This window comes from Mastomys coucha, unplaced genomic scaffold (assembly GCF_008632895.1).
Source record: "Mastomys coucha isolate ucsf_1 unplaced genomic scaffold, UCSF_Mcou_1 pScaffold21, whole genome shotgun sequence".
Classification (NCBI taxonomy): Eukaryota; Metazoa; Chordata; class Mammalia; order Rodentia; family Muridae; genus Mastomys; species Mastomys coucha.
In genome coordinates, this window is record NW_022196904.1 from 21084261 (window position 1) to 21097520 (window position 13260).

Genomic DNA, 13260 nt, shown 5'->3' on the forward strand with positions numbered 1-13260 from the left:
GGAGTAGGTGTTCTGCATTTTTTAGAATCTGTCTCCTGGTCCTCTGCTTCCAAGTTCCCCATTCAGGGACAACCAGGGCTCCAGAGTCATTTCCCCCACCAACTGCTGCAGGAAGGTTTGGGCCTTCCTAGTCCTGTGTGAGGAGACTATTGTCCAACTCTAAGCCTGACCCCTACACTGCTGGGCACTGTTCTTTCTTCCTGTAGGCTATTTTAGGTAACCCCAAGTCTGTGTAGACCTGTCTCAGTCTTTGAGGTGCACATATGAGCATCTCACCACATACATTCTCATGCCTATTCTGTGCCCCCAGAATCCCTTTGTGTGAAATGCTGCTGCCTTGCTCCACTGTTGCTAAGATACCACTGTAACCGGTAAACCTTTCTGTGCCCACTCCAGCTCTGAATAATGATACGGAGACGAACTGTGTTTATGATAAGCTTTGGGCACTGTAGCTGGGCAGATTCTCAGCTAGTCTAACCTAAGAACGCCGACTAGCCTTCTTCCCACCACACAGCGCATCACCTGTTCATCTTAGTCTCATCCTGGCACCTGCTTCTTCATCTGTGTCCGCTGGCCACTCTCACATCTGATTCCTACCTGAAACCCTCTCTTTCAGCTCAGAAGCCCTGCCTTAACTCTCCAGCCCAGCTATTAGCCATTCAGGTGTTTATTTGACCCATCAGAAGGCAATGGAGAAAACAATGTTTATAAAATACCAAGGCAGGATAGACTTCACAGTAATGACAATACCAAAGTTGGCCCTATAATCAGATCTCTGCCAGCACAGAAATCAGCATTTGAATATATAAGGATAATTTTTACACAGTATACAAAAACATTGGTCCAACATACCATCTTATGGAAGACATGCCATTGTAGATAATACCAGAAAATGACAGTACCCAGTTGTATCAAGACCTGTGTCCCAGCAGTGACACAGCACAGATCAGTTTGCACTCTAGGACTCATCGTAGCTCTCCCTGCACCCTTTGGAAACGGCAGAGCAGCTCAGCAGGGTGGGATTGGTTCCTCTTTGTGTGGCCTTGCTAGCAGTCTTCCTGCTAGCAGATGGCAAGACTTCTGCAGGGCAGGGCTGGAGGGGGTCATGAGCTCTCAGGGTCTTCTTGGTTCTTGGCTCTAGCCAAACTGGCTGCCCTTGGTGGATACTCTGGTTTTACTGAGCATTGTTTCCCATAGTTCACAGGCCCTTTTCTAGACATACACATGCAAAATACAAAGGTTAATATAGACCACTTAAAATTGCTGTTTTGCTAGGCCAAAAATAGTTGTGGCAACTGAATGTTAAGCAGCCACATGGCTACATGTGATATCTGGTGATTTGTACTACCTCACAAAAAGAATGGTTTGCAAAGAGCAAGGCAGCAACTTCTGACCCAGGAATGCCAGAGTCGGCTTACTGTCCTTCAGCCAGCCCCATCTGCTGGGACTGCCTTCCTCTCCAGCAGCTTCTCTTGGGCATGCCTGGCTGGCCCGGCACTGCGGGGAGTCCTGTTGGCCAGCTCTTGCCTCATAAGATCTTTGGCTGCTTTGGCTCTTGAGGCTTCCTTTTATTTCTGCGCTCTCTTCACAGAGCATCAGTAGCTTATAAGCCTGAGCTTCCCACTTGCTCGGAAGCATTCAAGGTAACACCGGTTGTTCCTCCCAAAGGCTGTATGACTTCAAACAAATGTTCTCCCTCCTTTAATCATCTCAGTGTCCTGACTTCAACCCCCAACCCCAGGCCAGAGTACCCCAGTGTCTTAGTCAGGGTTTTGATTCCTGCACAAACATCATGACCATGAAAGCAAGTTGGGGAGGAAAGGGTTTATTGAGCTTACACTTCCACATGGCTGTTGATCACCAGAGGAAGTCAGGACTGGAACTCAAGCAGGTCAGGAAGCAGGAGCTGATGCAGAGGCCATGGAGGGATGTTTCTTACTGGCTTGCTTGTTTCTCCTGGCTTGCACAGCCTGCTCTCTTATAGAACCCAAGACCTCCAGCCCAGGGATGGCACCACCCACAAGGGGCAATTGAGAAAATGCCCCACAGCTGGATCTCATGGAGGCACTTCCCCAACTGAAACTCCCTTCTCTGTGATAACTCCAGCCTGTGTCAAGTTGACACACAAAACCAGCCAGTACACCCAGTAGTGGACAATCTGCCTATATGCCACTGCCTTCTCCACAGACTGAGCCTGTGCGGTTTTAGTTAGGACCTATCAGTTCTGTCAGGGGTTGGTCATCTGCTTGCCCTTTGTGGGCAGGGAGGCTATGGCTGCTAGGGAGGAATTCTCAGACCTGTGCATGTTTCTTACAGGGAAGAATGGATGCGGGCTATCCAGATGGTTGCCAACAGTCTGAAGCAACGGGGCCCAGGTGAGGATGCCATGGATTACAAGTGTGGCTCCCCAAGTGACTCTTCCACATCTGAGATGATGGAGGTAGCTGTCAACAAGGCACGGGCCAAAGTGGTAAGTGCAGGTGGCAAGGGGTCAGGGGCTGGGGCTGCAGCAGCCCTGCCTGCCTGGATTTCCACACAAAGTATACAGGGGTTCAGCAGGGCTCTTCATGGCTTCCAGATGTAGGATGACCTCTGGTTGTGGATGCTGTGGGGGGCTACCATGTGCCCTTGGGGTGAGTGACTGTGCCAGGGCAAACTGCTCTGGGTCTATTGAAGAAGTAGGAAGGCCCATGCTGGGAGACCCTGGGCCTATCTGCAGCTTCAACACACAGAGTTGCCACGTGTCCCCCGCCACCTAGAAGCCCTTGAGCCATATCATCTTTTGGGTTTCCTCTTCCTTGTTACAATTCTGTCCCATGGGTCAGGTGCTAAACAGCAAAGGTCTACATTCTCCTACCCACAGACCATGAATGACTTCGATTATCTCAAACTCCTCGGCAAGGGCACCTTCGGCAAAGTCATTCTAGTTCGAGAGAAGGCCACTGGCCGCTATTATGCCATGAAGATCCTGCGGAAGGAGGTCATCATTGCAAAGGTGGGCAGCTCTGGGCTGGGGCAGGGAGACTTCTTGAGCAATGTCCAAAGATAACTGTGTCTAACTTTAGCTTAGGTTTGATTGTCTGTAATTGTGATATGTGAAGTAGGGCAGCTACAGTTCTGTAAACAGGGTGAGTTTGGAAGCAGTCGAGTTTGGAAGGCAACAGCAAGAAAACAACACAGAGGGGAAGCTGATTAACAATGGGTTATCTCAGGCTACCTTTTACTGGGACTAAAAGCAGAGGAGACTTTATTATCATGAGGTCTCCTGTTTGAGGAAAACTGATGTGTTTGCCCACCTGTTTCTGCTGAGGCCTAGTGCTCAGTCTGAAATAGTGGCCTGTGATGGAAAGGAGCTCAGTGGTAGGTAGGGCATCTGACTGATATGCAAAAGGCACACAGTCCTATCATAGCACTAGGTCTTGAGATGACAACAGACACCAATTACTGGTGGTGCACACCTTTAATCCCAGCACCCGGGAAGCAGAGGCAGGCAGATCTCTGAGTTTGAAGTCAGTCTGGTCTACAGAGTGAGTTCAGGGACAGCTGGGGCTACACAGAGAAACACTGTCTCAAAAAAAGAAAAAAGAAAGAGAAAAACAGGAAAAAAAATAGATGACAATAGCCATCTTTCTTTTATTTTTTATTTTTTGGTTTTTTGAGACAGGGTTTCTCTGTATAGCCCTGGCTGTCCTGGAACTCACTCTGTAGACCAGGCTGGCCTCGAACTCAGAAATCCTCCTGCCTCTGCCTCCCAAGTGCTGAGATTAAAGGCATGCACCACCACCGCCCCGGCTCAGTTCTTGTTTTTTTTGTTTTGTTTTAAACCATTTTTTTTTTTTTAGATTTATTTATTTATTATATGTAAGTACACTGTAGCTGTCTTCAGACACTCCAGAAGAGGGCGTCAGATCTCATTACGGATGGTTGTGAGCCACCATATGGTTGCTGGGATTTGAACTCAGGACCTTCAGAAGAGCAGGCAGTGTTCTTAACCACTGAGCCATCTCTCCAGCCCTCTTGTCGGTTTTTAACACACAACTTTTTCTCTTTTTACTTTTTTGGTCTTTTGAGACAGGGTTTCTCTGTCCTGGAACTCAGTCTGTAGACCAGGCTAGCCTCTAGCTCAGAGATCAGAGATCTGCTTGACTCTTCCTCTTGAGGGCTAGGATTAAAGGCATGCCCAGCAGAAGGAAAGGTTTATAAGTTTAGTAGTAAAATTCTTACACAAAGTACAATGCTCAGGATAAAGGGGATTCAGGGGTGGCCTGTGGAGGGCAGAGTGTCAGATCCCCTGGAGTTGAAGTTGCAGGCCATTATGAGTGGCCTGTCATGGATGCTTGGGAATTGAACTTGGTTCCTCTGCAAGAGGAAACAAAAGTACTTACAGATCCTTGATCAAACTGATCCAGGACGGGGCTTATCTGCTTCAGCATGTATTGTGGGCCTCCTGACTCCACAGTGTGGGACTGTGCTATACATTACAGGAGGTTTAGCAGCATCCCAGCTGCACATGCAGAGGGCGCTCATGGCCTCCCCATTCATGAGAATCGGAAAGGATCTGATAGTCCCAGTGTCTCCTGAGTTTAAGCTCTTGCCCAGGTTGTTGAGGTAACAAAGGCATCTGGAAGCTCTCCTGTGGTCCTGCCCTAGAGCATACACTAAGCTTCAGCATTTGAGACAGTGGCCCACCCCCACCCTACCTCCAGTGCTCCCTCCGTGTGCTCACCCTGAGTTTCAGACAGAACGGGCCCAGAGAATTTATATTTCTACCCTGATGCCCGGTGAGTGCTAGAAGTACTGCTAAGATGTGGAGCCTTCTCTGAAGTTGGGGTTCCTATTTTGGTATGGTACTTGGGGTGAGGGGGTCACATGCTGTCTGCTCATTCCCTTCTAGGGGGCATGTTAGAGCTGCTTCATGGTGACAAACTGTGTAGAGTTTGCAACGAGGAAAGGTTTTGTATGTTTCTGTTCGTGGATGCAGCCTTGTGTGGTTTTAGGCCTGTGGGGACATTCACTGTATGTATATCATCATAGGAGCACATGACGAGGCAGGCGGGAAGTAAAGAGAGGAGAGGCCTGGATTCCCAGTATCTTTTAAGGCACATGCACAGTGACCTAGTTTCCTCCCATTAGACTATGTCCCCAAAGTCTCCCATTCCCAAGAGTCCTGTAGGTGGAGACCAATGTCATATCTTCAGCACATGGCCTTTTGGGTCATTGAAGATTGAAGCGGTAGTGGAATGGTAGTGGTAGACCTGGGTTCAGGCGGTGCTAGTCTAGTCCTTCAGCTGCTCACTTACCTTGTGGTCTTGAAATCACCCTTGTCTAGGCTGCAATTTGGGCCTGAAAAGGGCCCTGTTCTTACCCTGCCACTCCTATTTCACAGTTGGGGAGGTTTCATCTGCATTTTGTTCCTTGGTGACTGCAGGTTGTCATGTGTCCCTGCCACTCATCTGCACTGTCTGTCCACAGGATGAAGTTGCCCATACAGTCACAGAGAGCCGGGTCCTGCAGAATACCAGGCACCCCTTTCTTACAGTGAGTTTCCTCTCCTTGCCAACCCTTGGGCAGAGTTCTGGGAAAGAGCTATTAAAGGCACTGCTTTGGTGTAAGCTAGGCAGGCCAGGCAGGGTATCACTGGGCTCCCAGACTGCTTGAACATCTGGACCCTGGGTGGTGGTTGCTTGGTGGCCATCTTTGGGGGTTAGGGGTGTTTAGCCCAGCTGGCAAAAGTGAGAAGACTGCATTTTGGTTTTGGTTTTAAGAAACCTCAGTCACAAACATGCCGTTACAGTGTAGCCTTTGACTCCAGCTGAGTAGATGTGGGCAGTAGCTCTGAGACTGTCTGTGAAGTGCTAGGTTCAGTACTATCTTATGTGACCCCTCAGTGTAGAAGACAGACTGTAGAGCTTATGTTTTTGTGAGCAGAGGAGTTGTCAGGGCTTGGGGAGGAATCCTGTAGGGCTCCATAGAACACAAATTGAGAGCTGCTGTGGACTGACAGAGTTGGCACCCAGTGGGTTGTCACTCTGAGCCATAGCAAACAAGAGGTTTGTGTGATACAGAGCACAACTCTGGGTGTGATGTCTCTTACAGAGGAGAGCTGGTGAGACAGCTCTGGGTGGTCAGAACATCTCTCCTTCCCCTGGACATGCCTAGGACTTGAACCCCTCTGACCCAAGCAGGCCAGGGTGTGCCAGTTCAGGTCCCTACCCTCCAGCTGGCAGAGCTTTCATTCTGTCACAGCATTCTGGTTTCCTTCACAGGCCCTGAAGTATGCCTTCCAGACCCATGACCGTCTGTGCTTTGTGATGGAGTATGCTAACGGGGGTGAGGTAAGCTGTGCCACCTGGCCAACTTTTGGTGGTGGTGAGGGAGGCGAAGAAGACCTAGGTGAGATGGGGGTATGTGTACCCGCACAAGAGAGGTGGGGGAGGGAGAGAAGGAAGGGAGGGTTATTGAATGTCATCAAGTGCTCCCCTGCTCCCCATGAAGCAGGTGGGGGACAGACTGGGCCAGGTTAAGTGAGTGACTCACACAAGTTCACACTGCTGCTATGTTTCTGGGCCGTATTCAAAGCCAGGTGCAGAGGCTGCTGGGTAGTAGACTGCCAGCCCCAGGACTCTATTCTTGGGGATCCCTGAGAAAGCACATGGGCCTAGGCCCCAGCACAGTGGCTCTGGAGTCTGTCCCATGCCTGTTACTGCATTGATTGCACTGCTTCACTTCCATCATCACACACCCCACTCCCTGTCCCCACTACCCGTCCCCTCACCCTGTCCCCACTGCCTGACCCCTCACACTGTCCCCACTGCCCGTCCCCTCACCCCGTCCCCACTGCCCGTCCCCTCACCCCGTCCCCACTGCCCGTCCCCTCACCCGTCCCTACTGCCTGTCCCCTCACCCCATCCCCACTGCCCGTTCCCTCACCCCATCCCCACTGGCCTTCCCTTCACACTGTCCCCACTGCCCTCTCATTGGCACTTACCACTTATTGCTTACACTCCAGCCTTTGCTCACTCACTTATTAATATAATAGCTAATTAATTAATGTGCTTATTTGTTTAATTTTAGGCAAAATCTCATTCAGATATCCCAGGCTGGTCTCAAATTCATTCTCATTCTGTAGCTAAGGTTGGCCTTGAATTCATGATTCTCTTGTTTCTACCTCCCATGTACTGGGATTACACACCAGCTTCATCCTTAGCTCCTTTTTTTTTTTTTTTTTTAAATAGTCTTGTGTACTCTAGGCTAGTCTCAGACTCACCCTGTAGCCAAGGCTGGCCTTGAATTCCTACTCTGCTGTCTCAGCCTCAGTGCTGAGGTTATGGCGAGTCCCATCATACTGGATTACATCTTTTCTCTCATGTTTCCTCTTGTGCCTGTGCTATTCTTTTTTTAATTATTATTATTTATTATTTATTTTATTTATTTATTTTCTTTTTGGTTTTTCGAGACAGGGTTTCTCTGTGGAGCCCTGGCTGTCCTGGAACTCACTCTGTAGACCAGGCTGGCCTCACCCTGTCCCTGAAATCCACCTGCCTCTGCCTCCCAAGTACTGGGATTAAAGGCGTGCACCACCACCACCCACCTTAATTTTTTATTTTTATTAGATATTTTCTTTATTTACATGTCATATGATACCTCCTTCCCAGTTTCCCCTCCAAAAAAATTAAAAAAATAAAAAAATTAAAAAAAAAAAAGAAAAAACAAAAACCCTGTTCCCTCCCCCCTCCCCACCTGTGCTATTCTTTTCTTGGTTCTCCTTGCTGGAGCCCGTCTGCTCTGGGGCATATCACAGGCTGTGGGGTCAGGTCTCTGGGAACCAGTGCTAAGGCCTGGCCTCCTCTTGCAGCTCTTTTTCCACCTCTCTCGGGAGCGAGTCTTCACAGAGGATCGGGCGCGCTTTTATGGCGCAGAGATTGTATCAGCTCTGGAGTATTTGCACTCAAGAGATGTGGTGTACCGCGACATCAAGGTGAGGGGATGGTCTGAGGGTGGAGTGCACAGGGTCCGGTATAGCCCATGGCACACACCTCAGACAGTTCTACAGTGAAGACCTGTGAGTACCCCAGACTGCTGCTGGAGGGGGCAGTTGGCCCCAGCCAGAGCATAACTTGGCAGTGACACCAAAACTATGTGCCAGCCATCTGCCTTTGTGCACACCAGAAAAGGGACATGTGTTCACCCGGGAAGTTATGCACACGCTCAGAGCAGCACCCTTCATGCTGCCCACAGTACCTGCTGCCAAGGAGTGTGCACCACAAGCGTGCCATTTTCCAGGGGAACTCGGTAGCAGAAGAAGATGCGCAGTGGCTGTGGCTGTGGCTGTACCCCATTGAGGGAAAAGGGCCGGAGCAGATGATGAACTCTTCATAGGTGGATGTGGGCTGAAGCTTGGGGTAGGATGCATGAGGCCCTGCTTCTGTGTCCAACACAACACACAGGCCAGAGAGAACCAAGTAAAGGAAGGGTTGTTGATAACTGGGCTCCCAGGGTTCTACAGAACCTGGCCTATAGATGCCAAGGCCTTACACTATCTCCTAATATGTGTATCATAACTAAAAGAAAATCTTAGCCATGCATTGGCAGTGCACACCTTTAATCCTAGCACTTGGGAGGCAGAGGCAGGCAGATCTCTGAGTTCAAGGCCAGGCTTGTCTGCATAGTGAGTTCAGGACAGCGAGGGCTACACAGAGAAACCCTGTCTTGAAAAACCAAAAAAAAAAAAAAAAAAAAAAAAAAAAAAAAAAAAAAAAAAAAAAAAAAAAAATAGAAAAACAAAAATCCAAGCTCATGCCTGTAATTCTAAGACTTGAGAGGCTGAGGCAGGAGGACTGCTTTGAGTTTAAAGCTAGCATTAGCCATAGAATGACCTTATCTCTAAAAAACAAACCAAATTCTGAGAACATAGTACTGCTTACATTAAACCTTAAAAAAAAAAAAAAACCTAAAGCCCAGACTAGGCATAATGGCATATGCCTTTAGTCCCAGCAGAGGCAAGCTGTTAGGATTTTGACCAGTTTCAAAAAGAAAAAAACTGAAACGCACAGTGCATGTACTATGGCCCCTTGTCCCCCAGAAACCCCTGCTGTGACAGCTCACCACCCCAAACTACTGCCTCTCCGGCAGTCCTCAGTCTTCCTAAGCTGCGGCCCTTTAATGCAGTTCCTCGCGCTGTGCTGAGCCCTAATCACACAATTATCTTCATTGCTACTTCCTAACTGTAATGTTGCTGCTATTATGAATCATAATGTAAATATGTGTTTTCTGGTGCTCTCAGGTAACCCCTATCAGAGAATCATTTGACCCCCAAAGGGCTCGAGACCCACAGGTTGAGAACCACTGCTTTAGCAGGAAAGAAATTCTGGGAGGATCTGACCCTCATATATTGGCCTTTTTTTTTTTTTTAAACAGCTGGAAAACCTTATGTTGGACAAAGATGGCCACATCAAGATCACTGACTTTGGATTGTGCAAAGAGGGCATCAGTGATGGGGCCACCATGAAAACCTTCTGTGGTACCCCGGAGTACTTGGCGCCTGAGGTGTCTTGGGCTGGTGTCAGGGAGCATGCAGAACAAGGGTGGGGGAAGCCCAGAGGTTGGAGCCACTCTAGCCTGGCTTCTTATCATTCCTCCCTCAGGTGCTAGAGGACAATGACTACGGGCGCGCAGTGGACTGGTGGGGGCTGGGTGTGGTCATGTATGAGATGATGTGTGGCCGCCTGCCCTTCTACAACCAGGATCATGAGCGCCTCTTCGAGCTCATCCTCATGGAGGAGATCCGCTTCCCACGCACGCTTGGGCCAGAGGCCAAGTCCCTACTGGCTGGGCTGCTGAAGAAGGACCCTAAGCAGAGGTGTGGCCTGGAAGTGTGCTGTTCCCTGAGCAACCCCAATGGCCCCACACAATACACCTCCCTGCACTGCCTCTTCTGAGGGGACATAGGGATACAGCATTCTGTATGGGCAGCCTGAGGTCACAGGACTGTGTAAGGTTGAGCCAGGGTGTGAGCTGTCTGCCTTGTAAGCCCAACCCATACCATCTTCATGGATAAAGATGAGGCCAGTCATGAGGCCACCTCGTCCCAGATTGCCTTCTCCCTGCCTCTGACCTAAACCATGAGCTCCTCAATCATAGGTCCCCTCAGAAAAGGGGTTTGTGGTAGGATAGCATTATCAGAAGCTGTGTAGAGGCATTGGACCCTAGGTTATGCTTGCCTTTGCTTTGAGCCTGGCTCGTAGAACTGCAATTTTGGGTCTGGATGGTTGGTGATGGTTGTCTCTGCCCAGGCTCGGCGGAGGTCCCAGTGATGCAAAGGAGGTCATGGAGCATAGGTTCTTCCTCAGCATCAATTGGCAGGATGTGGTACAGAAAAAGGTGAGTACTTGCCTACTTCAGGGCCCTCACCTGCCCACAGGTGACCTGACATTACTGACTCCAGGCTCCTCTCCACAGCTCCTGCCACCCTTCAAACCTCAGGTCACTTCAGAAGTGGACACAAGGTACTTCGATGATGAATTTACCGCCCAGTCCATCACAATCACACCCCCAGACCGATGTAAGTACCTGGGACCCCACAGTCCCTGGGCTGACGAGGTGGCTGAGGGGTAGGGTCTCCCCTGGGTCCTGTGTGCCAGGAGCACCTTGGTTGGCTTTCTTTATTGTGTCTGGCGACCTTCCCCTAAGATGTGCTTGCAAGGATCATCAAGGACCGTGGTTATAGTATGTACTGGGAGTTAGGGGCAGTCCTTGTCTTTGGTCTAGAGCACTATCTGGACTGTGTTCTTGATCTGAAGCTGCCCCAAGGAAAGCTTGAGCTCTCAGAGTCTTCCTAGGATCTCAGGGCCAGGGAAGCCTAAGAAGCTGCCTGGCCTGGCTGTGTGGTGGCCAAAAGTGCATTCTTGGCAGGAAGTGGCCTCTGGTTACCAGCAGTGAGAGAATCTTGCAGGAAAAGGGCAGGCTGTGGGTAGGCAGATGGGGCTTGGGAGAGGCAAGAGGGCATGGGGTTAAAGTGGAAAGTTCTGGGAATCACCTGGGAAATGGAGGAGACCTCTGCCATGGGAACTTCTGTAAGGGTTCTGTGTGGAGGGACAGAATTATGCCAGGGCTATTGACAGTCCCTTGGCCGCAAGGGAGTATGGGTGGAAATAGGCCAGGCTAGACCTGGTGGTAGAGAGTGCTGGGGAGAGGGGAAGACATTCAGAAGAGCCAGCCAGGGTAGGAAGCCATAGCTAAGGCCTCTCTCCAGGAGCAAGCTGCTTGCCTTTGGCGCTAGCGCTGTGCACTAGCCACTGACCACTCCTGTGCAGGGTTTCCTGCAGTCTCAGCATACTCCTTTCTGGGGTGCTTTCCCAGTAAGGTGGGGTAGGCAAGACCGCCGCTCCTTCATCTTCATGCATCTCCACCCAATCCTACAGATGACAGCCTGGGCTCGCTGGAACTGGACCAGCGGACGCACTTCCCCCAGTTCTCCTACTCAGCCAGCATCCGAGAGTGAGCAGCCCTCTGCCACCACAGGACACAAGCATGGCTGTCATCCACTGCCTGGGTGTTTTTTTTAAAAAAAACTTTATTTTGCCTTTTGGTTTGTGTCCCCTTCCCTGTTCCCCTCAACCCATATCCAGTTTCTTCTTCAGTTCTTGCTCAGATGTAGCGGTCCTAGCGGCCCTCTCCTCTGGCCTCCCCTCTGTTCCAGATGAGTGCTGGGTACCTGCCCAGGGACAGACTATTGGGAGGATGGAGAGTGAGGTCATTAATCACCACCAGCCTCCAAGAGGGTGAAGTGGGGGGCCATAGGGCCACCTGGACTTGGAGGCAAACCAGCGGAGGACACATCTAGAAGTTCCCCTCACGCCCAGCACCCCAGCTGCCTTCTATGCTGTCATCTGGGCAGTCTACCTGCTGCCACCCCACCTGGGGCAGAAGAGCAATAATGTCCAGGGACAGGCAGAAGCCTTTGGAAGCTGAGGGATCTGGGTTTGGTTCCATGGAAAATGGAGCCAAGTCCTTGGATCTTCATGGGGGGATCCAGGAGCAGCAGCTGCCTTCCTCTTCCTCCCAAGCTGCTCTCTCGATTCTCAATAAAGCAGGAGGAACCTTTGGGGGCAGCCCTCCTGCCCACAGCCCAGTGCCTTACCAGGGCTTCCTTCTAACCAGCCTTGCCTCCCGCTGGGCCCCTTTGGATGGCTCCATTCTCTGCCTGGGGCAGAGGGAAGCCAACCTTGGCTGTTACACATCTCACACCAAGACAGTATTGGGCCCCTTGGACTTGACTGGGGTCTGAGAGGGGACAGAGATGGGGACAGGTGTCTCTGATACACAGCGGGGTGGAGTCTGCCTCATCTCCAGAGCCCCTGTTCTGGAGCCTTAAAGTGAATGTTTGAGTGAAAGTCGTGTCAGTGCTGTGGGTGCAGGTGACCTAGCAGTGAGCATCTCAGGCTCCTGGGACCCTGGTACCCACAGCTGTGTGCAGCACTTGTGTGAGTGGGACCCTGGTGCCCACAGCTGTGTGCAGCACTTGTGTGAGAGGGACACTGGTGCCCACAGCTGTGTGCAGCACTTGTGTGAGTGAGCTCAGGCTTCAACCCCAGCCTGAGTGTTTGATCCCATGGGGTGCAGTGAGTGCAGGCGACTCATTCGCCTGCTGCTCTGGCCATGTCTCTCCCTCCTCAGTATCTCTGGGTGTTTGGAAATGAGTTTTTCTGGTTTTGCTCTCCCACCACACCCCCAGAATAGGCAGATTTCAGAAAGGCAGTAGGGTGGGATGGCAGGGGATGGTTATGGGGGTCATCTGTTTTTTTACTTTTTATGTGTGTATGTTTATCTGAGAGTTTTCTCCCATCCCTACTGACCTTTCCTTACTCCTCGTATTTGTACGGTACAAGCAATAAAGACACTCATTTCAGACCACGGCCCGGTCCACATTTCCTTAGCCACAACCTCTCCTGTCCTGGTACTGGAGTGCCATAGTACCAGGCACCGTTTATTACCTGCCCTGCCTCATTCTGAGATCCATGGAGCTATGGGGATGGAACAGATGGCCATGGGAAAGTGGGTGGTGGATCCCGGCTGTAGGGGGAGTGGCACTACAGAGGAGAAGGTGGCTGGGTGGTTTCTGTTGGGTAGGAATGGGTTCAGGCCCTTAGAAGCTGCCGGATTTGGGGCAGCTAGTGTCTGGGTGGCTCTAAACAGAAGCACGTGTGCACTGTGGCAGCAGGAAAGGTGGCTCATTCACTTGGCCTCTCAGCCCTAGAACAG

The 13260-nt window shown here is 50.6% G+C and overlaps 1 protein-coding gene across 4 annotated transcripts in view; it reads left to right on the plus strand.

The window, feature by feature from the left end:
• Akt2 (AKT serine/threonine kinase 2) overlaps positions 1 to 12914 on the plus strand; it is a 48819-nt gene extending 35905 nt beyond the window's left edge. For all 4 annotated transcript variants that reach the window (XM_031385846.1, XM_031385848.1, XM_031385847.1 and 1 more), the window contains exons 5-14: positions 2317 to 2470; positions 2864 to 2995; positions 5473 to 5538; positions 6267 to 6335; positions 7856 to 7978; positions 9418 to 9546; positions 9645 to 9859; positions 10293 to 10380; positions 10459 to 10561; positions 11421 to 12914. In XM_031385846.1, coding sequence (XP_031241706.1) covers positions 2317 to 2470; positions 2864 to 2995; positions 5473 to 5538; positions 6267 to 6335; positions 7856 to 7978; positions 9418 to 9546; positions 9645 to 9859; positions 10293 to 10380; positions 10459 to 10561; positions 11421 to 11500 — 1159 coding nt within the window. In that variant the 3' untranslated portion in view covers positions 11501 to 12914. The remainder of the gene's footprint in view (positions 1 to 2316; positions 2471 to 2863; positions 2996 to 5472; positions 5539 to 6266; positions 6336 to 7855; positions 7979 to 9417; positions 9547 to 9644; positions 9860 to 10292; positions 10381 to 10458; positions 10562 to 11420) is intronic.
• The last annotated feature ends 346 nt before the right edge of the window (positions 12915 to 13260 follow it).